At 32.4% G+C, this 25,428-nt stretch overlaps 1 protein-coding gene across 4 annotated transcripts in view; it reads right to left on the reverse strand.

The window, feature by feature from the left end:
• LOC148280905 (tensin-2-like) overlaps positions 1-25,428 on the reverse strand; it is a 194,312-nt gene that overhangs the window by 112,643 nt on the left and 56,241 nt on the right. For 3 of the 4 annotated variants that reach the window (XM_088227613.1, XM_088227611.1, XM_088227612.1), the window contains one exon: positions 12,970-13,149. In XM_088227613.1, the coding sequence (XP_088083739.1) occupies positions 12,970-13,149 (180 nt within the window). Of the gene's footprint in view, positions 1-12,969; positions 13,150-18,037; positions 18,868-25,428 lie in introns of those variants that run through there. The other variant, XM_088227614.1, reaches the window with a different exon arrangement.

The raw sequence follows: 25,428 nt of genomic DNA on the forward strand, positions 1-25,428 counted from the left end.
TGGTTAAAATGGGCTTATAATTTTGCGTCTAGTGATTTGCAGACATGCACACATTTACTTCTATAAATAAAACCGCAAATAAATAATGAAACAAAACATCTGGAACTTAAATTTTCATTTCCATATCCAAACACAATTTACATAATTTAAACAGACGGGAGATTTAAAATACGATTTTGAAATTTTTTCAGAAACGTAAATATCACATTTTAAAAATTTGTATTAAATTGAGCAAACAGTAGGTACGTATTTTGTATATATTATGGTACTTTAATAAGTTATTACACATCGCTGAGTAGTATGTTTGCTTTTGCTTGACTTCCTCATTGGGATTGACTGCTGCGATACCGTATAGCAGAATGACTGGGGAAAAACTTAAGAGGTAACGCGGTCTCACTTTTCTTGAGACAAACTTATTTCCGTATGTTCTCACTGGACTATGGCACGAAAGCAATATTTCTTTCATTCAGTGAAACCACAAATTGCAAGCCAGTGATTAATTAGTATAATAATTCAACTATTTAGGCATCAGCAAAATTTCATTATAACACTAAACATACGTAAATTTAAAAAAACAATCTGGTTTCATGAGTAAATTTACTGGAAGGGTCTCGTATATTTTTTTCTGAAAAGGACCCGCGAGTCAATTATGTTTAGGAACTTACGGTAGCCTAATTGGAGCACCAAATTATTATTGACATTTGGGGTTTGCAGCCAAAATTAAAATTATCATGGTGTCACCAAACCTTTACAGTCAGTTTTCACCATACGGGGAAAAAGAAAATACCAAGATGAAAATGTATTTTAAAATGACCCATTTAATAGAAGATTATCATATTTAAAATAACAAGACTAATACATAAAAGCGATTCATAATTGCTTGGTTAAATCAAATAAAATACGGCACGAAATAATGCAAGATTAATTAGCCAAATTATTTTTCCATTCCTCGTATTACTAATGTGCGGCGAAGGTGGGGCAGTCAGCTCTTTGTGGTAGTTTGATTATTGTAGTATGATGAAGTGGATCTATAAATTACTTCCATGTCTCCACTTGACAGCAGAAGATGAAGATGAGGTCATGTCTGATTTCAGAACTAAACCGGTAGCCACATTTATAGAGGAATCAATTTGTACTTTAAATACACATCTATTTCATTAATGCTGTTTTAATTTTAACGAATCTATCGGACATTAATTTAAGCGTATCTACACATTGTAGGCTGAAACTCGTTCCGTGTGAACCCACACTAAATGCTCATTTGAAATAAATTTTTGTGTGTTTTTTTAGTTGCAAATAGATTAACACGGCGAATGTTTTACTTGTGATATAAGATATCGGGAACTTGGGGGAGTATTAGTAATATGTATATGTATTTTGATTGGATAAAAAAAACACTGAGGCATAGTTAAAACTCTTAAAAACCGAGTTGTGGTCCCGTGGCTAGCGTCGCAGACTGGCGGATCAGAAGTCCGAAATTCAAATCTCGCTCTACCACAACCTGATTCACATTTTCTAATAGTACGATATAATACATTTGCAACTCATTGTAAATGCCACCTTAAATGGAAATATTTGGGTAAATCATAGGAACGCGAATATTTCTCTTTTTAATAAAAAAAGAGCCAAAAAATAATTAAAGAGTGATTTTTCAAAGTGGCGTAAGCCGAAAATGATCGTTTTGAGAATATGTGATTTTTTTTTATATGACATGTCAAAATGATTTTAGACTTGAGTCATACAATCAGGTCATTTAAATACAAGTTGGTGATTTGCCATCATCAATATTCTTTTATAAAAATAAGGATTTTAGAGGGCATTTTGCGGAAATGTGTTAAATTTTAAAGCCTTGTAGTATCGGATTTAATGACAGGGAATGAACAAATTTTCTTGGTGGTCGTGCAGCTTTTAATTTTGATAACATTACATTCAAATTATGAAATTCACAAATTTTTACTGAGTGCGTTTTGAAAAATTACGCTTATATTACACATTTCTTCATCGTTTCTTAAAAAAAGAATTAAATTGATTGATAAATGTCAGTTTGTTTGAATACATTTTTTTCCCTATGGTCCGCTAAATATGAAGTATGGTGAACATATTTCTGCTTTTGTTACTAAATTTGATTCAAATAGGTTTGATATTCTTAAAAATACGTACAGGTATTTATTAAATTAAAACGAAGATTTATTTTTTTTAAATATTGGGTGTTGTAATAAGTTGTGTCAAACCAAAATGGTAAAGTATACGTCATACGTGAGAAAAAATTTTACTCTTCAAGACATTGTGTTTTCGTTCAGTTCAGTTCAGTGCCGAATAAATCAGCGTTTATTGTAAAGCAAAGTATTATATTATTATGATCTGTTTGCAAAACAGTAAAGGAGGTAAAAAATATACAAATAAGCAAAATTGTAGAAAAATCAAGAAAAAATTAAGTAAAATTAAAGTAAGCAAATATATTGGGCACTGTCTGTTCCTACTATGTATATTCAATACCTGTTCTGAGGTAGACAGTTGCTTGTAGTTTATGTTACATTTATTATTTTATTTGATGACAAGCCTTTAAAGTGATATGTCGTAAAGCTGCTCGCGATATGTGCGCAGTGTAGGATGAAGATGTTATTAATTATTAACTAACTTGTATAACAATGAAGGAGAATACATTATTAAATGATTTTTGTATTTTTTTTTGTTGTGACCTCTTGTTCTCTTCATTTGGAAAAAAACAGACACAATTGAACGTAGTTATGCAGAAAACAGCCAGTCCACAATTTTGAAAAAATGAGATATTGATGTTATCGGATGCAGTAAAGTCAATTCTGTGTTCTGCTAAAAACAGCCAGACCCCTTTTCTACAAAAAACTGTATTAATCACCTTCTGAAAATGGTGTCGATTACAAAAACGGCACTTTTTAATTTGCAGTAAACACCCAATGCACTAGAAAAATCTTGCGGCATTTTAAAAATCATTAACACTGGTGAAATACGCGATTAGATTCTTGTTTGTAATATATTTAAAAAAAAACATTTATTCATTGTTTATTATTTTTTCTAGGTCAAAAACATTCTAACTGTTGAGTAGATTTGATGACTCACACTTTTCACAATAATGCCAACATCTTAGTTTCACTTTTATATGGCTGGCCGCTTTCTGCATAACTTCGTTCAATTTATGTTAACAGTTTGGAGGCTTGCAATACAAAAAAAATATGTGTAACGTAAAAGAAAACTCAATATATCGTAGAACAGTAAATTTTCTCTCGAAAGACGTATCACCTTTGACATTTTGTTTTACTGTTAGCGCTCATTTTTAAATTTGGAACAAAATGAACAAAACTTACGTTAACATGCAAGACATTATATTTACACAATCAAATTTAACAAATTTCTAAAAACTCAAAATATTTTTAACAGGATTATTTTATCAAAATATACGAGTATGACCACTGCGGTCGCCCGCGTTAAGAAATCGCCAAGATTTTTTAAATGTATTTTCGGAAAGCATTAGCGTAATTTCTAGTATTTTAACGACAACCTTACGCAAATGGATGAATATTTACCGGCAGAATACGCCATTAACCACTACGCATACCAGAAATAGTCGGAAGTGAACCCGGCGTATACCGATACCAACACACCCCCGTCGGAAGCTATTAGCTCGCGTCAAGCTAACACCGAATCTGCTAAATATAAATATAATACGATAGTCCCTCTTTGTATATTTATTAAACGCGTATATCTGGTACCCCGACTAAATATTACACATCTCATAGAGCAGGGGTGGGCACACATGAGGTCAATGAGAGCCACATTCGGGATTTTCTTGCATGCAAAGAGCCACACCATCGCATCGTCACGATCTCACGTAATATTATACTGCTCTAATGAGGAAGTTCAGTGGTTTTTAAAAAAAAATATTTGTTAATAGACTTAAACTAAGTCAAAATTTTTTTGTTTTTAATTTTTATATATCGTATTATCGGCGCTACAATTTTTCAAAGTTTTGTATTTCTGAAATAACTCCGCGTGCAACGTCAGAGGTTCATTTCCACTTATTCTCATTCAGTTCTTTTCATTGGTCCAGAAGCGACAAGCAGACCGGAAATCTTCCATAGCTCTTAGATTATAGGTTGATTCACGTGAACCAGTGACGTCATTTAAAGTAGTGCGGTTTTATCAAAATATATTTATTATTATTTTTTCTGTACATTTTCAAGAAACTTTTCATACAATTTAATGCTCTAATTTTTACTCCGCGTAAGAAAACATTTTTTGTATCCAATTTCCCGTAGGGCTGAAGTTCCTAATTAGCAAAAAGGCAGCTTAACAAATGTCATACTTTAAGATATTACACTTTTTAGTAGGTATTTATTAATTTTACGCCGATTTAATAATAATTATTATTATTATCATGGATAACTTATATAGCGCCATTTTTGTAATCAAGAGCCTTTTCAAAGTGATTATATAAAGATATAAATTTAATTTTAACTTTTTAATTTAAGAAAAATAATGTACTTTGTCGCCACATTATTATTATAGATTTAAAAAAAAAACTAACTAAAATAATCATAAGTTAAAACACAGTACATCAACAATGTTTTGAGTTTGTCAAAATTTTTGTAGAGAAGGACTGGATTCAACCCCCTAGGGAGCCGTTAATATTAACATATTTATTTTTAATTTATTTCATTGGAAAGCCAACAGACATTTATAAATTTATAAGATACAATTATACCATAAATACATATCATAAAGTCCAATTAGAGGCTTCCACATAATATTGTTATTATAAATGTTGTCACATAAAAATTATACATAACATAAAATAACTAATCATACAAAACTTATAATATTACTAGATATGTAAATGTGATATATATTATTCAAAATATATCTACTTTTGAATATTGGTCACCCAGTTGCACATTATAATATATAATACAACTATAGTTGACCATACAGTGTACATTTATAATGTGCCGACATACAGAACTGCACATAACCTGCATAATATAGGATGCGGATTCAAGGCGCAACATCATAACTTGAATTATTTTTGGAAATTTCACTTTTAAAGTAAGTCAGACGGAAATTAAGAATATTTAACAGAAAGAAAAAAGAAGCCTAAGAATCCACTGACCTGTCATTAGCTGGTTTAAGTGCCCACTTTACATACTTTACATTCCTCATTCAGACTTTATTTAAACATTTATATTTATTATTGTTATCAAAAACATTTTTCACTTTGTGGTATGACATTTTACACTTATTTGTTTATAAATTTGTATAAACCACTTTAATTTCTTTAATTATTTTTTTTAATTACACTTTGACCGGTTTCGAAGTTTAGTTCAATTCCTGACGATGAGGCAGTAACCTCGAAACCGGTCGAAGTGTAATTAAAAAAAATAAAAATATTAAAGTGGTTTATACAAATTTAGATTTTATGATTTAGAGATTCATCTGATTGAATTATTTTACCAACATACTAAGCATACTGAAATAATTCAATCAGATGAATCTAACCCGCATCAATAAATGTTTCAGCTCATTGACTTCACAAACGTCAACAGATGGATGAGTCGTAAGAATATTGATGTTCAAATATTGGCATAATGGTAAATGTTAGACAGTGTGTAAAGTGGCCACTTAAACCAGCCAATGGAAGGTCATAAGCCCTGTGGATGCCTAGACTTATAAATTTTCTTTTGTAAAATATTTTTCAATTCTGTTGCAATATTATCTTAAGAGTGCGTCAATTGTTAGCAAGCATTTAATTTGTATGTGACATTTCTAGACTGTTTTTTTGCTTATGAATCTCTAGAAACTAGGCTATTGCCTAGAAAACATTATATTGGTACTGAAGTTTTTTTTTTTACTTCTTTTTGTTTTATATCAAATGGTTTTAAGTTTCTTTTAAAACATTACCTTATATTTCATTAATTTGGTGATTTTTGTCGAAAAGCTGCCGTTTGGCTTATGAAGGCAGTATACACAAATTATAATTAATTTACATACGAATCTTAATTGCAGTATAAGGTATGAAAAATACACATAAACGAAAAAATAAGAACTGGAAAGAAATTTAGGGAAAACAAAATAGAATAAAAAGTGTATTTATTTATAGACTTTGATGTAAAATTTATTACAGCCGTTCGCAGCCATTCTGTCAAATGTTGCGTAGCTGCGAACACTATTTTGGAGTACGAAATCACGACTATAATGTTTTACCGAAAACGAAAAATAATCGGCAAACAGGTTTCTTAAAATTAAAAAGAAATATTGCGAAAATTCAAGTTGGTATAATTTTAGAGTTCCAGAAACGCAGATCTTTATTTAAAATTTCTAGAAAATGTTTCACAAAATCTTGTCAAAACTCTTTTTAAATTAAACCCTCAATATTTGTTATCACATCAGTGAAACTATGTTTAAAGCACATGATGACTGAACTAACTAGACTAGACGAGACATAAAATGACTAGACAATATTAAATTTCTAATGTAACCCTAACGGGTTTTTTAAAATTGTAAATAAATTTAAAAAAAAGGCAAAACTATTTTTATTTGATAATGTCGAACCATTGCTATTTAGAAATTTTACGATCTTACCCTGAAACACCGTGTATACTTATTACTTGAAATAAATCTATCGAAGGGCCACATGCGGCTCTCGGAGCCGCAATTGCCCACGTCTGTTATAGCGTAGAAATGTTTAAAGAAAAGTCGACGCTTACATAAGGTACGCCTGTGGCCGTGTTTACTGTTTACTGACGCAGGCGGAGCAATATGCATAATGCGAGACATTTAATTATTTAATTACGGTTGAGGAAACACTATCCCAAACATATCCCTTAAAAATCTGAATATTTAAATCAAACACTGTTTTCAGTCTAATTTTAAAAATATTTGTTTTTAAGACGTAAAGTTAATCGGACAATAAGGAAATGTCTCGTTTTTTTTCCATTTTAAATTAACAAGGGTCTATTTAATACTGTAGAGTAAAAAATATTTTTATACTAACTGTCATCATGTTGGAACTTAAATATAAAATAAAAAAGTGATATCTAAAGCCTTCAAAAACCGGTAATTAATTTAATTAGTGGAAAGATAAATCATATTTAATTTCTTATTACAGGGTGGTATAGCTATATAAACTGAATACCATTTCAATTATTATATTTTGCCCAAAAGAGACTTTTAGAAACATTAATTATCAATGTATAATGTATATTTACTAAAGAAGACGTCGGCAACCCACGGCCCGCGAGTCACCAAGTTACATATTTGAAGTGACACACTTGAGTTCCGTAAATAAAGTAATACCATGATAATTTTTTAAAAATTATTTATAGCACCACAGTAAGCCGAAAAAAATACGATTATAATATTTTCATAATATAAATTTGTTGGACGTCACTTCCTATGAAGTATTCGTTAAAAAAAAGTTTTACCTGCGTTTGGTTCAACTTAGGTAGATAAATGTGAGCAACTATTTTCAGCAATAAATATCATGATATTAACAACAGTTACACATACATATCTTTCAAACTTTGATTTTAAGTAAAAACATGAGTAACTTAACAACTGATAATTCATACGCGTGTATTCGTCTAACCATACTTGGTGTCACAGACATAATTGATATCACTAATCCAGCATCTGAAAAAAAGTGTTCGACGCATGCTTACTGCTTGCTTACTCCTTGTGCTCACTTATGGGTTCCAAACATCACCCATTAATATAATAATCCCACAAAAGCTTTACGTGACACAAAGAGCGATGGAAAGAAGAATGATAAACGTCTCACTCAGGGATCGTAAGACGAATCAGTGGATCAGGGAAAGTACCAAAATTACCAAACGGATGTGGAAAAAAAATAACAGAACTGAAGTGGAATTCAGCGGTATATGTTTTACGGATATCAGACGGCAGATGGACAAAAAAGTGGTGAACTGGAGGCCAAGAACAAGACGCAGAAGCGTAAGGAGGCCCCAGACCAGATGGTTCGACGACAGCAGAAGAGTTGCAGATCCAAAGCGGCCAAGGGTGCCAACCGACAGGGAATTGTAGAGGTCCAAACAGGAGGTCTTTGTTTAACACTGGACTCAAGAAGAAGGCTGAGTAAGTAATTTAGCAACAAGGGAACCACTCATATCTTAGTTTTAAAAACTAATTAACACAACTGTTCTCTCAATAAAACGTTTATATTATTCAATAAAACGCTGTTTTTAAATGAAAATACCACCAACTTGACACGTCAAATTTTGGTTGATTTCGATCCGCTGCTAAAAAAAGGTTGCTGACGACTATACTAGAGTAAATTTGTGTTGAAAAAACGTGTTCATACAATGCGAAGAATTTGAATATTTAGCTGTATGATCAACTGTTTTGAGCATCTGCATTTGGTATATGTATAAACGAACGTAGCCAAAACCTTCAAATTTATCAAAGCAAACTTAACATATTGATACTATATATGTAGGTATGTCAAGCGTTCTTGAATGACTATCGTTTTCATAATTTTTCGAAATAAACAAAAGAAGGCGCGAGTTTGGGCACCACGCACCACATGATACTGAAATAAATTATTCAAGTGTTTGTGATTTTGAAAATTTTTCATTGGCAGATTTAGAAGGGTTGAATGGGCCAGTTGCACCAAAAAATTCTTTAAAAAGAAGACAATAGGTTGAATGATACAAATATGATTTCTAGCCGCTGTCTATAATGGAAATCAAATAGATGTCACTAATTCTTCTCTAAAGTTAATCGACAAGCATGAAAATGTAGTATTTAAAATAAGCATAATATTTAGATAATCAAAAAATGCCATTCGCGAATATAATAGTAAAAAATATTCTCACATTTCACAACATCTTCGAGATTTGAATTCGCTGGTTAAAAAGCCCAGAAATAAAACAAGCTTTGCTGGACAGTATTCAAATCCCTTCATGAAAGGCTCTAAGATACCTTATCGGACCTTTGTATTAGGGAAAATACATGTCAAAAAAATCTACTCTTAGGTCAGCGTTTGATTCAGGCAGAGGAAAACTTGTCGAAATCCGGCGCTCCCCAAACACTGGATTCGGAGATCGTGCTTTTGACGTTGCCGGCCTCTCTGCCTGGAACTAATTGCCTTCAAACTAACAAACTATCGACAGTCTCAGTCAGTTCAGATCCCAACTAAAATCTCACTTCTTTAGTAAACTAATTTAAAATTGAGGGTATGATAAATCATACCCTCAATTTTAAATTAGAAAATATAATATGTCAGCTTAGCTTAGTTAGAATGTATGTTGTATACAATTGTAAAGCGCCCTTGAAGTGATTTTTACAAAAATGGCGCCATATAAATCAGCCGAATATTATTATTACTAGGCAATGATTGAAAACAATTTTCTATTTTTTTTACTTCTTCTTGGACCAGTTGGTTTAAATTCAATATTTTGAGTGTATCCAAATGTTTTTTTTGTGTTGTGTGTTCATATTTTGAGTGTGTCCAAATGTTTTTTTTGTAGTGTGCGTCCATATTTGAGCGTGTCTAAACACAAAGACGTCCACACTACCATCATTGTTGTAATTTGAAAACATATTTAAACTTTTTATAATCTAACTTTTGCTGGGGCAAACAGAGAATTTTCACTTTTTTCAATTATAAATCAATAGAAGTCTATGAAATACTTTTAATTCAATAAAATAAAATTTTGTACTAATTAGTAGAACACTAAAAAAAAAAAAAATAATTCCCGCGAAAACGGTTCATTGCTTTAGCCACCCCCTCATACATCGAGATTCGGTTAAATTTTGACTTGTGTTTGCGACCGTTTAAATTTAAATAAATCTTAAATAAATAAATAAATCGTCATAAATCTTGACATCACAACTATCAAGGCCAAACATGTCTTGTTTTTGTTGAGACATGTTTTTTAACAACTTTATTTTTAAAATTATGAACGAAAACATGTTTCCACAATATCCATATTAATTTTAAAAATACTTTTTACTTATTTTCATCAGTATTTGCAGTGTGTGATATTTTCGTATCGGCCCTAAGTTGTTATGGAATTAAAATTATAAACGCCGATTTCATAATTAGATGCGCATCGCGTATGTAAAGAAGTCTCTTTACCGCGATCAATTTAATATTAGATCCAGTATTCAGTACTGATATGTTTATTCAGATTTTTTTACAATCTCTGAAAACACATGCTAATATGCTGGATAATTATGTAAAGAAAAACTAATTGGGTGACATATACCTGACCTTAGATCACTTCATCAATGCCTCAGATAGTTATAATTGAAATGCAAAACATACCTTACAAAATTGTACTGTAATCCGTTAAAGTTCTGTTTTGCTAGATATTTTTCAGCAATCAAATACATGTCAGTATTTGAGAAGTTTATTTTAATTACGTTTATATAATAAATAAGTATTTTTTTATAATTTTTAATTGTTAACTTTTTAAAATCATTCTTATGTTGTTTAAATTCCATTCGTCGGTGCGTTTTGTAGCTGCAAGACTTTTTGTGATGTTAACTATCATATTATTTTTATCATATTATGTAAATGTTATCAACTATCAAATATCTAAATTTAGTAAATGGGGTCTAGAATTTGAACCGTCCATGCGCTCAGTAGCTGCAAGATTTGTTGTTATCTAATTTATAATTTTATAAATTTGCTTTTTATTTCGTTTTTTAAAATGTCAATTAAACTCTAAACTTCATTGTCAAATAAAAAATTTAAAAGTAAAAATGTAAATAGGGGCTAGATTTCTTATTGTCCATGCGCTCTGTAGCTGCAAGACGTGCTGTTATCTAGCTTCTATATATCAAAACTGTTAATTGTTAAAACGATCCTCAGCATTGAGGGACCGACTTGGAAGAAGAAGAACTTTTTAATGAAACCGGGTTGTGATCCCATGGTAGTATTGTGGACTCATGGGCCAAAAGTCCGAGGTTCAAATCCCACTCTACCACAACTCAATTTTCATTTTTTCAGCACAAGCGATTTACAGCATTTAGAAAATAGTCCGAAAATTCAAATATTTTCGTTTTTTTTTATCTTTAAAAAAAAAGACTTTTTTAATGCGAAATACCTCCATGCTGTTTAATTAAAGTCCTTTTTTATTACTTGAATGTAAAAAATTTACTTTAATATTTTTTTAAACTTTTTTATGATTTTAAAAACCCGTTAAGAATATATAAACACACTAGCTGACCCGACAGATGTTGTCCTGCCCGACGTTGGCTTGCCTCGGAAAAATACTTTTTATTGATAAGTAGGTACTTGTGATTGAATTCCAAAACAAAAAAAGTATTGAATTTAATATTATTTTAGTATTACCAAAAATCCAGTAAGGAGAAATAAACGGATAGAAATTATAAGAAATTTAAGGATAGAATCTGATTGAGATCCACAAATAACAAATGCTGTTTGTAAAAATTAAAAAACAAACTTTTTTTTTCACAAAAAAAAAAACTTTCAATTTTTTTGTCAATGCATTCTCCTCGAATGCAACCCTGGTAGATCGATGAATAAAACATTTATAGCCCTTTCCTTCTTTTTACACATTAGATTGAAGATTTTAATATCTACGAACACGCACAGCGTAAAGATCTATATTTCTCTGAAAACCGCACGTAAATCGTTTAAGCCGTTCAGAAGGAGTTCAGTGACATCACACGTACAGAGGAATTTAATATATATAAAGATTATAATGTCAAGCGCTGTTTCTTCATGTGCTTTTAATGTTGATTTTAATTTTGTCTACAATATAATTTTTAAGTAGCCAGGTAAGTCAATGTGGTGTTTTAGTTAATTGTATAGTATTTTTGACAGTCCTGTATTTGTTTTTGTTTTAAGTGTGGTAGTGTTGTGGTTTACTGATGTCATATTGGTGCATGTCAGAATTTTTGGATATTGTTATGTCATCGACTTGGAAGCATTTCTCAATGCAATTTTGTGTACAATTTTACCGTCTCAGTTTTTGTCAAGTATTTTATGTCAAACTGGCGTACTTTTTGTATAGTTTAGCCATAAGAGTCAAGTAGAGTAAGTTGTGTATTAAATTAATAATTTTATTTTGTTGTTTTTTTTAACCATGTTATATCTGTCTTGTTCTTGGTTTCACAGAAGGAGATCACGTAACTCTGTTTGCTTTTAATAGGTATAAGCTTCGCGCATCATGATTTTATTCTTTAAAATTAAAAAATCATTTGACCTTATTCATCGAGAATGATATTTTTCCGTATGAGCAATGCCTATTAGCCGCGCCGGGCCATTCTCGTGTGATGTGACCAGCGTTAGCGTTAACATCCGCCGTACTAATTGGCGTACTTATGAGAGCCGCTGTTTTCCAATTTAGTTCCCAGTTGTAAAACTATCATGATCGTAAAAAAAAACTCGTGGGCATGTAATATCATTCGGCGAAAATTATCTCACCATGTAAGGTATGCCCCAGAAAACACAATCATTTTGAAATTTACGAAATGCCTGTAAATGTTACCAATAAATAATATGGATACTTTTGTTTCCCGAATCTGGGGTCTTAATTACAATTTTGGAACAGGATTTTGTATTTTGCACTTAACAAACATTGCATCTTAGAAGTCTCCTTGGTGGTGCCCATATACTCGTACATACAAAAAATTGCTAGCTGCCGAACAAGAAAAACTGCTTGAATGAGCTCTTTATAATTTGGTAGTGGTGGCATCATTGTGGAGAAAAAATGTAATCTAGAAGAACATGAAATGTACTTCAGATCAAAGAAAATAGGGAGGTGAAGTCTTCATAGACAGGGATTAAATTTACTGAACACGGTCAGTTGGCCGAAGATAACAAAACCTTTAAAAAACCCACCGAATTTGTCTATGGATAGACAAAAGCATCATAATCATCTTATTTCCTCAAAATACGATTTTTTCCTGTTTCTTAAGGCATCATCTATATTTGCGATGACTTACCGTGACTCTTTGGTGCGGCTGCGGAGTCTCCGACCTCCAGGAGTTCTGCGTCCAGGAGACGGCGGGAGCTGCCGCGGGTGGAGCCTGCGCTCCCTCGAGGGCGGGCCAAAGTGTGCCCCCGTCCCCGGACCGCCACTGTTGATGGATCTGCCAACTGGTGTCTGAGAAACGCTCGGCATCCTAAAAAAATATAAAAATATAAAAATGGCGCAATGCAAGTTTCAAAAACAACGTTCATATTTTTGATCGACATATATAAACATTTTAACTTGGCTTAAATAATATCACTGAATGATGGGACTATTACTAACTATTATCGTATGGTCACATCTTTATTTTCATATTAACTTCGTAAAGCCCAGTGGGCATTTAAATACTGAAAAATAAAAATAATAATATCAATAATTCTGTTAAAAGATGGATAAAATAGAATGTCCCTATTCGTAGTCACAATATGTGGTATAACGTATCATCCTGAAAAGTATGAGTCTTGTTTGTATATTGAAAATTTAACCATGTATTTAGTTGTAAAATCACTAAAATACATTATCTATGTCGACAGGTTTCAGAACACGACTGTTTTCTTGTCAAGGTTTAAAAATTAACCTAAAATATTATTTATATGCATTGAAATAAATTGAATTTAATAGGTAACTGTTAAAGCAATAATCAAAGATACTTTCAATAGAAAGAAAATTATTCAATACGAAATGTGCATTTAAGTATAATTATATTTCCATGTAAAGTGAATGAATGAATATTTTTGTAGTCAACACTTTTTGGGAAAAAGTTAGTAGTAAAGTTATTAGCTGGAAATAATAAGCGCATGGCAAACACAAATTTTGTAGAGAATTAAAAGATTTATTATTATTAAGATACTGAGTAAAGCCGACTATTTGAATTCAGGCACGCGTGTATGTATGAAGCAGCATATTTTTTGCCAAGAGAAGGTATTTAAAACTGTTATAAAACGAAGCAATAATGATTCCATTGATACAAAAAATAGATACGTAGACAAAATTTAAAGGAACTAGGTAGAAATAAAACTTGTGAATTTAAATAAAGATTTTATACCAAGAAAGGAAAAAAATATGATGTACGAAGCCTATGTCAAAAGTAAATTGAGTTACATGATCGCCTTCTGGGGAACTGGTAACAAGACAGACATAACGAGAATACAAAGACAACAAAATAAAATTCTTAAACTAACATACAACCTACCCCACCTGACCTCTGCGACTGAACTGTACAAAAAAACACACCAGTTTGACATAAACTACTTGACTAAAATTGAGACCTTAAAAATTGTGCACAAAATAACACCGGGAAACATACAAGACGACGACATAATATTAGTCAAAAATGCTGACATACACAAATATAACACCCGACAACAACAACACAAAGACAAAAGCAAAGACAAACACAGGACAGTCAAAAATACTACATAATGGACTTAAACACTACAATGACCTACCTTACTACTTGAAAACGTTTACTGGGGACAAATTTAAAATCAATCTGAAAAAGCACATGATGACTGAACTAACTAAAATGACTAGACAATATTAAATTTCTAATGTAACCCTAACGGGTTTTTTAAAATTGTACATAATTTATTTTTTTTAAATGTTTATATATAAGACATCGCACATCATTTTTCAGCAATTTATTTTCTGTTAAAGACTTTGGAATGAGCTACCTCTTTATGTGAAAAATGCGCCTTCTCTGGCCACTTTCAAGAAACGCCCGAAACGCTACTATACAACCATAGAATTAAGAATAGACCCGAAACCGCATACGCGTATCAAACAGGAGGCGACTAAACAACTATGAAAGGAGTAGTTTTATGTTTTGACCCATTAGTTTCATTGTAGACGTCGCTCAGTAAGCAACTCCTGATTTGAATTCAACTATGCCGTGTTGTGTTCTTTTAAAGTGTAGAAATACTGCTAGGATCTTAAAAAAACAGGACGGTATCACATTCCATGTGTAATTAGCAAACGAATGTTTAAGTAGCAAATGCATTACTTAAAAATTGAATTATTTTTCCATCTGTCAGTTTGTCGAAGAAACAAAATGGACATTTCGTTAGTGTTGCCAGGGTAGTAAATTTTTTTACCCTACTTTGCTCATCTTATGAAAGAACTAATGAAAATTAGACCTCGGATTAAACAACGCCGTGGGGGACATTTGAACGACATTATCTTCAAAACATCAAATATTATTTTACATGTTATAAAAATATCCGTTTTATGTAAAATAAAATTTGTTTTATATTTTCAGTTCGAAATTCATTAATTCAATTACTCTTATTAAATGATCCTTTACTTATCTATTCTGTTGTGTCAATCAATGTTTCCGCGTACACAATAAAATTTTAGAGAAACTAACAGATTGCTTTTTTTTTACCTTACATTGTGTTATGATTTTTTTTCCCCATCCAGCAACATTACGCGGCGACATCACGAATGCGCACGGTGAAAATAGGGCACAGTAGGGGGATTATTGGACAAGTCCGATGTATTTAAATATGATTCTACGCTCCTTCTGGACTATTCCCTAACTTCCCATCATTTCATTGTTTTTTTCAATTAAATATTTTTTGTCCCTTTTCTTTCCTGGTTCCTCTTTCCCTCTCCTTTCAAAATCATTACCTGATTTCACATTCCTTATAATTTAATATGTAAAACATAATGTTATTTTAAGGTTATATGTGCAAGCCTTATCTCCCCATTAAAAAACAGATGTTATTTTTGATTAATTACATTTTTTTCACGTATGTATCTTTTGATTTTTTAATAAAAATTTTTGACCAACTTTTCTTTTGACCAGTCTGATTTTTTGCTGGCCAGAAGATATTGTTTTCAGCAAAAAGTCCGCCAAAGTACTTATTCGAAGATTTAAATAAATAAAGAAATAAAAAAGAAGTTAAATTTGCAATTTATATAACTGAGTGTAATTTTCGTAATAACCTAACTGTAGTAATTTTCTAACGGATGATATATGAATGAATACAGGTGAAGTTTTCAAAGAAATATTGAAATATAAGAGTATTTAGTTAAGGGAGAGATGATTAATGGTACATTTTGTTTACATAAAACTAGGCCAGGTTGCGATAACTAGAAAAAATAATAGAGTTCACACAAGCACGTAAAAGTACGCATAAGAAGTAACATCGTGGTAATTTATAATAAGGATAATTAATCTTTTACGAAAGAATGTGTCGAAACTGCTATAATCAATACTACAAGTAGATGGCATTTTTTATTTCTCTTCGTGACAACCTCTCATGAAAGGACATATCTCCAACAGTTGCTCCTTCTGCCATTTTTCGTTCTAAAAACGTAGAAAGCTAGCAGAAATACCCATTACTGTATTTCCTTTCTTTGTAAATAGTCGCTTTATCATCTTTGGGGTATCCATCTTGGTGCACTGCTTCGAGCTATCAAACAGTGTATTTATTCAAAACATATTATGCCTATATTTTGCGCATTAAATTATAATTTGCTACCGTCTTAAGAGGACATCGCCCGAGCGTGGGAAAATATTTTTTATCAAAATGGTTCCAGATTACTAAAGCATACAATGCAATATTTGAACATACACAGTTTCACGTTGCACCAAGAGTCGCATAGATATTTACCTGGCAAATTATTTTTTTCTAACTCAGAATTAAATTGGATTACCCTAATAGTTTAAATACTTGTACCTCCGAAATTTAAATTCCATGCTCGTTCTTTATCTTGCTTCACATTGGAATGTTTTGTTTATTAAATTATTTTTGTACATATATTGTTTATTATTTAAGGAATAACTAAGTATATTGAGTTTTTCTACTGACATTTCTTGGTGGAACTGCATTTTAATTATAATAATAAAAATACTTTATAGTTTTATTCCACTTTTATTTATAATTATTTTATAAATTTTTTTACCAGTGACCGGGTTTCGTCGTGACCGACATCGTCAGACTGGTGATGTTGGACCAGTCACTGGTAAAAAATTTATAAAATAATTATAAATAAAAGTGGAATAAAACTATAAAGTATTTTTATTATTATGAATAACTAAGTGCTCAAATTTTATTTGTACGACTATCTAACATAAATACATTACACATTACAAGAGTAACTAACTAATTGTATTGATGTATGTAAGTAAAAACAATATTTTTAATATAAGTATTAGAGTAGGTACGTGTCAGACTGTCAATATTCCTAATTGGGCATCGAACAAACTGAGACAGAGAAGAACTCATAATTTGCCAAGACGCGTTTGATTAATTTCAACGTGTAGCAAAGAGTTCGGATTTGTTCTGTTAAGATTTAAATGATTGAGAAATCAATTAATTTACCGCGAGTACTTTTTGGACAGCCTCTGCACGAGTGAGAACGAGGAACAAAAAAACTTTCATGACTCCATACTCGCTATAGTAATAACTCATATGCAGGTATCCAACTCATCATTACTGGGAGCTCGCCGTAGTCTGTGGAGTAGAAGAGTATGGCGGAAGTGTTTACTCTTGAATGGGCCCAACCCAGATCCCAATCAATCAATTTTCTTAACTCCGAATAGTAATTATGGAGATTACTCGCTCTATGACGGCTCTATCAGTCAGTTTGATCCATGTTTGATCATTAGTTTATGACTGAAATTATTTTATGCCGCATTGATGAAAACAAATTATGTCTCGGCGATGGCGCTAGGAACAAATGGACCCGTGTTTATATACCTCGAAAATGGTTAATAACGAGACATTATTTTAATGGTACGATATTTTTTATACTGCTCCATACTGTAGTAAGGCAACTACATTTTAAGTCAGATTGTGGATCTACCTATGTGTGTAATATGTAGGTTATCTAATGATTTTACAGAAATTCTCTCCTATCTTTTTGAGTAAACAGATGGAAACTAACAAGTAAGCAAAAATAAAGATAAAAAGCAAACGATATCTCATTTGATATTGGGCAATCAGAAATTAGATTCATGGTATATTTAATGCCATATGCTTATTAAGGAACCTTAACATAAAAAAATTGATGAATTAAGTTTCAAAAATCACCTTTGTTAGTGATGCTGATCGTTTTTTTCTACCCCACCAGCCCATTGGGGATTTGCACTTAACAAACAGACGAGACTGTTTAATCTCTAACATTCATTTGGAGACAGATGAAGTGAGATTTTAAGCCTTCTCTTGCATCCATAAATTTTACGTATTTCTTAAAAATACGCAAATTATGGATTTCAAAATAATCTATATCACTTTGAACTTGGCACTTATTTTTAACACCACAAGATGAACAAAACATGATTAGATCTCGCGAATCATTAGTATAACTACTTCGCAATCTCCTTTGTAGATACAAAGTCGCTGCAATGACACTCGACCATCATCTTATGTATGGGGAACAATTTAAATTTCCGATGCAGAGAAATACGGACGGTGGAATGATAGGCACTTCGCCTATTGAGACAACAGCGAGTCACTGAATTAAAACTTATTTTTAGCGCTGACGCAATCCAATTGACTTTAAATTCTTTTCACGTGTCCGCATTGGAAAAAAAACACTATTGTCTATCGCATCAAAGAGTGTTCGGAGGAATAATTCGACATTTTAGGTGAAAATGTACGTCTCGTTCGAGTCTGACAGTTTGTTTTCCCGCCCTCGCGCCTGCGCGCGCTTATCAAAATGGCGGTCATTATTTTGAATAGCGCGCCGATAATCGGGAGGTTGAGTGCTGTTTGTTTACACCGAGCGGATGTAGGCGTTAGGTTTGAATGAAATAGCGATCGGAATATAGAAAATACACGCGTGGAGGAAAGAGGTAATCGCCGGTGACAGTCCGCCGATGTGCGCGAGCGGTGACTCGGCCGAGAGCTGCACTAATACTACTAATACTCGCGACTAGCGACATGCCAAATAAATTAGTAAACAAACCAGGGACGGTGCGTGTTTTATTATTGTTAACGGTCGCAGCTGACATAATCGTGATTATTTCATACAGAGCAGAATGCTAATTATGCACATGGCTCGACTATCGCGCCATTACCTCATCAACAAAAGTGCCAATAGCGATATATTATTATATGTCAAATCTACCTTTGTGTATATATATACCTCGCCATTGTTCCTTACAGAATAAAGAACGATTGTAAATCTCGGATAAGTCCCATTCATTAACGCCGGCTCGTGAAATGACTCGTTTATCCTTGAAAAAAACCTGAATTTACGCATACGTGTTTATAATTTATGCAAATACATCGCATAATAATATATAATATTACTCTTTAAAGCCAATGTATAGTTCGGTAAATTTATTGAAATAAATTCTTCCGCAATAAAAAATAAGATATTGCCGATAGTAAATTATGAGTTTCAACTTTTTTATTGACTGCACAGACAGCAAATATTTGAGGTTGAGGATACGCCATAAACGATTGTTAATTGTATAGTTAGCGTGGCGAGTAAGTTGGTGGGCCATGTGCGACGTTCATGCCTAAAATCACGTGTTGATGTATGTTCAGTTTTACACGGACACAATACGAGAATATCAGAACAATTTCACACAGAATACTCTTAAACAAGACGAAGTTGATCTAACTAACTAACTAACCATCTCGCCATTTCCCCAGAGGGGTAGGCAGAGAGGATAGAACGCCACACCACTCTGTCCTGGCACACTTCCTTTGCTTCCTTCACATTCATACATCTTCTCATGCACGCACGTCGATTATTCCGACTTTTCACATGACCACTTTCAAGAATTTGTTGTACTTGATCATGCCATGTCTTTCTCGGCCTTCCTCGACTTCTACAACCAGACACATTCGCATCATAAATCTTTTTAGCCGTTCTTTCATCATTCATTCGCTCCACATGACCGAACCATCGCAAAAGACCTTTCTTAATTTTGTCGATAATGCTTAACTCAGCCTTGCATTCTGCTCTAATTTCGACATTAGGGCACCTATCATACATTGTTTTTCCGCACATTCGCCTGAGGGATCGCATTTCAACAGCATTCAGTCTACTTTCGTCCCTTTTTTTCCAACTCCATGCTTCGCTTCCATACATTAGGGTTGGTACCAGAACTCCATTATGAACTGCTAATTTAGCCTCTTGCGATAGACACTTATTTGCTACGACAGACTTTAAGGCACCATTAACTCTGTTACCGGCACTAACCCTCCTTTCAATATCCTTGTCCATATTTCCATCTCTAGTAAACATACTACCCAGATATACAAATTCTTCGACCTGTTTCAAACTATCTCCATTTACTACAATCTTACATTCAGTCATAGTTACATTTCTTTTGTTCATTCAGACATAGTTACATTTTCATAGTTACAAGTTGATCGAGACTAATAAATCAGGAACAGAAATTCTACAATAAAACTAAACAAATTACTCTGACCACCTTCACAAAAAATACTTAAAGTACGAATTAAAAGAAAACAATTATTTTGAAAAATGAATGTAATAATCCGCAAGGGGTTTTTTAATTGATTTCAAATAAAAATAAATTTAAAAAACAGATACTCGTGAATATGTAGACGCTTATAACGTCGTAACGTTGCCGAAAGAAAAGAGTGGGTACTTGGATACTTGATCGAAACAAAATTGTGTCATCTTGTTCCCTTCATTTGGAAAAAAACGGATACATAAAGAAAAAAAGAATAAAATAACTTAAAAATGCAGGAATCTTCTTTGATTTCTCATATGTCTTAAATAAAATAAAAAACGAGGAAATATTTATGGAGACGTGCTAAATTGATATGTCTTTTCAGTTTTAAATTTTAGGGTGATATTCTCTTATCAGTTGTTATCACTCTGCCGATAATGTCATAAAACTATAGTAGGTTCAGCGCCGTGGCGCAGTTAGTTAGACGGCTAACTTTCAAACTGGCGTCATGGGTTCAATTCACGCCAGTTGCTAGAAAAAATCCTAGAATTAAAAAAAATATATGTTAGGGTTCTTATTATTTACTTAAACTCAATTTTCATAATCATTTTAAAAAATAACTTCTTATGATAAAATGAAAATAAAGTTGCGATGGAGTGAGGTTCGAACTTCGGACATATAATCCGTGAGTAACCACAACCCGGTTACCCGGTTAACTTTCTTCCATATCCTCTATTTTCCACCTGCTGACAAGCCTCCAAAATAGCTTGGCGGGTTATTGCTTTTTAAATTTTTTAATGGCCTTTTCTTCGTTTTTTAATGGTGAAAAAGCCATTAAAAAACGGAGAAGAATTAAGATTTATTTATTCATATAAAGATACATATTATTAAAAAAAAACGTATCCTTAACTCTATGAGGCCAAGAACCCTGTGTTGAGTTGGGATACAACAAAGTAGAAAGTGGAAGCGTGCATATTTTTAAAGAATACCTACTACATTTTTTTTTTATATTCCTAAACATAAATTTCAATAAACATCTCTAGACAAGACGCTCTTATTCTTATTTTCAGTGGTGGGGGTCAGTGCTATGCAAGCTCCTGACGTCACTGCGACCTGTGAAGATCTATTGTGACGGGTCCCCGTGAATAGTCCTCCCCCTCCAAGCCCAGGTCTATAAAGAACCTGGCTACTGTGTGATAGGCGAGAGTTTAAATTTTGCAAAATCTCCCCCTCCAAGCCCAGATCCGTGAAGTATCGGGCTATTAGGTAGGGGGCAAGCTTTTTAATATTCTCAGGTTTAACCAGTGGTCCCCCGAGGATGAAGCTCCTTTTATGATATAAAGCATCACATTCACATATAATGTGAATAGGTGTTTCCTCACCGCACTGCAGAACCTACATCTAGAAAGGATTATTCTAGCAAGGTGTTTGTTTAATCTGCAGTGTTATCTTGCAGGTTATCAGTAGAGCCCTTACCCCGGTAAGGGCTCTACTGATAACCCTCACTTGATAGATATAGTGAAGGCAATAAAAGGTATCAATGATAGCAGGACACCAAATGCCGAACACTGTTCAGGTGGATCGGAAGATCTGTTGACGAATAACAACGGTCCGCCTTCTTCTGACGAGTTTTCTGTGGTTTCCTCTTGAAACAGGTCACAGCCGAAACATCTTACTGATCCTTACATAAAATAACGAAATAAAGTTTTTCATTAAAGTAAACATTTTTAAGTAAACAAATTAATAACTATCGCTTTGAAGTATATATTAACCTTGTACATTACAAGCAAGGTATTGAACAATGCAACTACATATAAAAAAAACCCTCTCTTGATTCCGGCTGAGCTTCATTAGGTCAAAAGCAAAACTTTGCGAGTACCTTTCCATCAGTTCCTTCGTATGGTGCCGACCAGGTACTTTTTGCCAGAGCATTACTCGCTGCTTCCTGGCCCACGACCTGAGCCCATTACGAGGAGCACATTAGGCAACCCACGGTAGGGTTCAGGGCCTATTGGAGCTGACTCAGCTCCCAGCCTTGCCAGTTCATCAGCTGCCTCGTTGCCGTCGATGTTTGAGTGTCCAGGTACCAGGCCAAGAACCCTTTGTGTTGAGTAAGGATACAAAAAAATAGAAAGGTGGAAGAATGCATATTTTTAAAGAATACGTACTGCAAATTAATGTATACCTTAACATAAATATCAATAAATATCTGGACAAGATGTTCAAAAGTACTATATATAAATATATGCAATGTCTCGCAGCAGTCTCCTGCAGTGGCCCTTTATTTATTTATTTATTTAGTTCTATGTAACATAGTCTAATATATATTTACAACACAATATTTACATCTATACTTATTCTAACATTATTTATCACTATTATACACTTAGTATCCTAATTTATAATATTAACTGTTTCATATGTACATTTTCATTAATTATATTCACTATTTACACTATATACTACCTAATATTTTTCACATATATACTTTTCACATTTAATTTTAAATATATTTACATTAATTTATTTTTTCATGCTTTCTGGCATTTCTTCAAATAGTTTTATTCCCTTGTACATGCGGCAGTTCTGGGACATTGCTTTTGATTTCTTTTCCAGTCTTATATTTTTAGATCCTCTTGTTGCATAGTTATGAAAGAACTCATTATTTTTTAGTTTATTTTGAAAATATCTCGGAACTATTCCTTCAATAATTTTGTTTATTTCATTGGCAACATTGAATTTGATTCGTTGATCAATTGTCATGATATCTAGAAGTTGAATCATTTTCTTAACATTTGTTCGTCTCCCACATCTTAATATTATCCTCATCGCTTTGTTTTGTATTATTTGGAGTCTCTTTAGATCTCCTTCATTACTTAAATATAAAATACTGGAGCAATAATCAATGTGGGGAACGATAATACTTAAACAGATAATATTAAAAAACGCATTTATAAAAATGCGTTTTTATAATTTGCATATCGATATTATTTTGTATACGAGTAAGTAAATAAACAAGTATCAACGCGAGATCATACAAAATATTCCAGACATTATGTACATATTATACATATTATAGTATGCAGTACCATGGAATAAACTCTCTTAAAAGTCGAAGAATAATGTTAGACCAGTTATTTTTATTCAAATTAATAAATAATAAAATTGATTCTCCAAACCTACTTGAAAGACTTCCATTCCGTGTATCATCTAGACCGACAAGACAAATCTTCTGTTTTACACTGAAAACGCGTCAACAAACTATTTTACTACAATACCTAGAATATGCGACAATATAACAATATATTTACTGAGGCTGATATTTTTTGTGACGATGTATGAAAATTTAGGTCAAAAATTATAGAAATTTTGAGAGAAGCAGATATTTAACTTTATTATTATTATATACATATTTTTTCATTTCGTTTTTTTTACATTTATTATATTGAGCATAATTTAAATTATTGAATTAAGTGTAAACAATTTTTTTGGTGTGTGCATGAGTTTCTTACACTAATGTACATACTGTTTGTTTACCTAATAAAATAAAAAAAATATTTTGTCTCCGCGATAGTTTTAAACGACTCATTAATTTTGACACACAATCTTAGAACTCGTTACGAAGCGATGCTGCGATGATATTGTGTATCCAACAATGATTTATTAACTGCGGTTTTCTTTCAATTTGCATGCGGAAACATTTTAAATGTCAAAATACACCGCGAGCCACAAAATGGCGGAGGCTGCGATTCGCGTTGCCGTTGCCATCATCACAATATCATAATGCACACGTTCAAATGTCAAGAAGTTTAATACGTCTGCCAGTATTGAACACACAAATAACGGAGACCACGAACGTTTCACGCAATCAAATGTTATATTATCCGCTAAACAAACTACCAACTTAATTGCATATCGGATAACACATTTCTCATTATAATTGGTCCCCGGGGTGTTAAACGTATATTTTTACGAGATGAAAGTAACTATTTTCGATAGATGTCTTAATTGTTTTTAATGTTCAAATAAAATTATGTTACGTGCATGCATTCTTAGAGATTAATGTACTCAACTCTTTATCGTATTATTCAATAATGAATCGTTTATTTGAAACATAATGATACTTTTTATTGAGATAGGCTCTCCATCCTACCCAAGTACCTTACTAAGATACTTAGTCTTGAACATAATGCTATATTTCGGGGGCTCAGGGTCATAAGGGCGAAACTACAAAAAATGCTGTTTTGTGTTAAGTACTAATCTGATATCCAAACAAAATATCCTGTTAGTGACAAAAAGATGAAACTCATCCGATAAGTAGTTACCTAGATAAATTTGTGTGAAACTACATATGAAGCGTTTTGTTTAAAGTCAGAAGAATAAAACACCTTTTACATCATTTTGTTAATTTACTAATGTAAGCGCAAGTTAGGGTCATATAGACGAAAGCGTAGTTTCATATTTTTGTCTCTAAAAGATTTTATGCTCTATTAACTGTATTTTTTATTTTCTTTATTTGTTACCCTTAAAAGACAGTATTATTTTTTGAAATTTGTTTTATCATTTATCTCAAAACTGTGTTTTTGTAGTTTCGCCCTTATGACCCTTAACCCTCGATTTATAGTTATCAAAATAATGCATTTTAAAAATCCAAATTTTTCAACCAATTCAGTTTTTTCTTAAATGTTGTTCTGAAAGTAAATTTGTATTGATATAAGGAAATATCATGTTTTTTTTACCTTTTTAAAGTAAAAGGGGTCCATGAAATACTGTCCAGTAAAAAAAAATTTTTGCTACTTAGTATAAAAAACAGCATAAAAAATATTTTTAAATTTACAATTTTAAATTCCCACAAAAACGGTCATTGCATTAGCCACGCCCCTAAATGCGTCACGATTCATGTTAATTTTCAACATTGTTCCAAACCATTCAAGTTTTTTTAGAACATCGTCACGAATCTTGACGTCACAACTATCAATGCCAAACATGTTGCGTTTTTCTAGAGTTATATGAAAACATTCATCTACAATATCCATATTGATTTTT

This window comes from Micrasema longulum, unplaced genomic scaffold, assembly GCF_059751315.1.
Source record: "Micrasema longulum isolate JH-2025_06_02 unplaced genomic scaffold, ASM5975131v1 h1tg000513l, whole genome shotgun sequence".
Lineage (NCBI taxonomy): Eukaryota > Metazoa > Arthropoda > Insecta > Trichoptera > Brachycentridae > Micrasema > Micrasema longulum.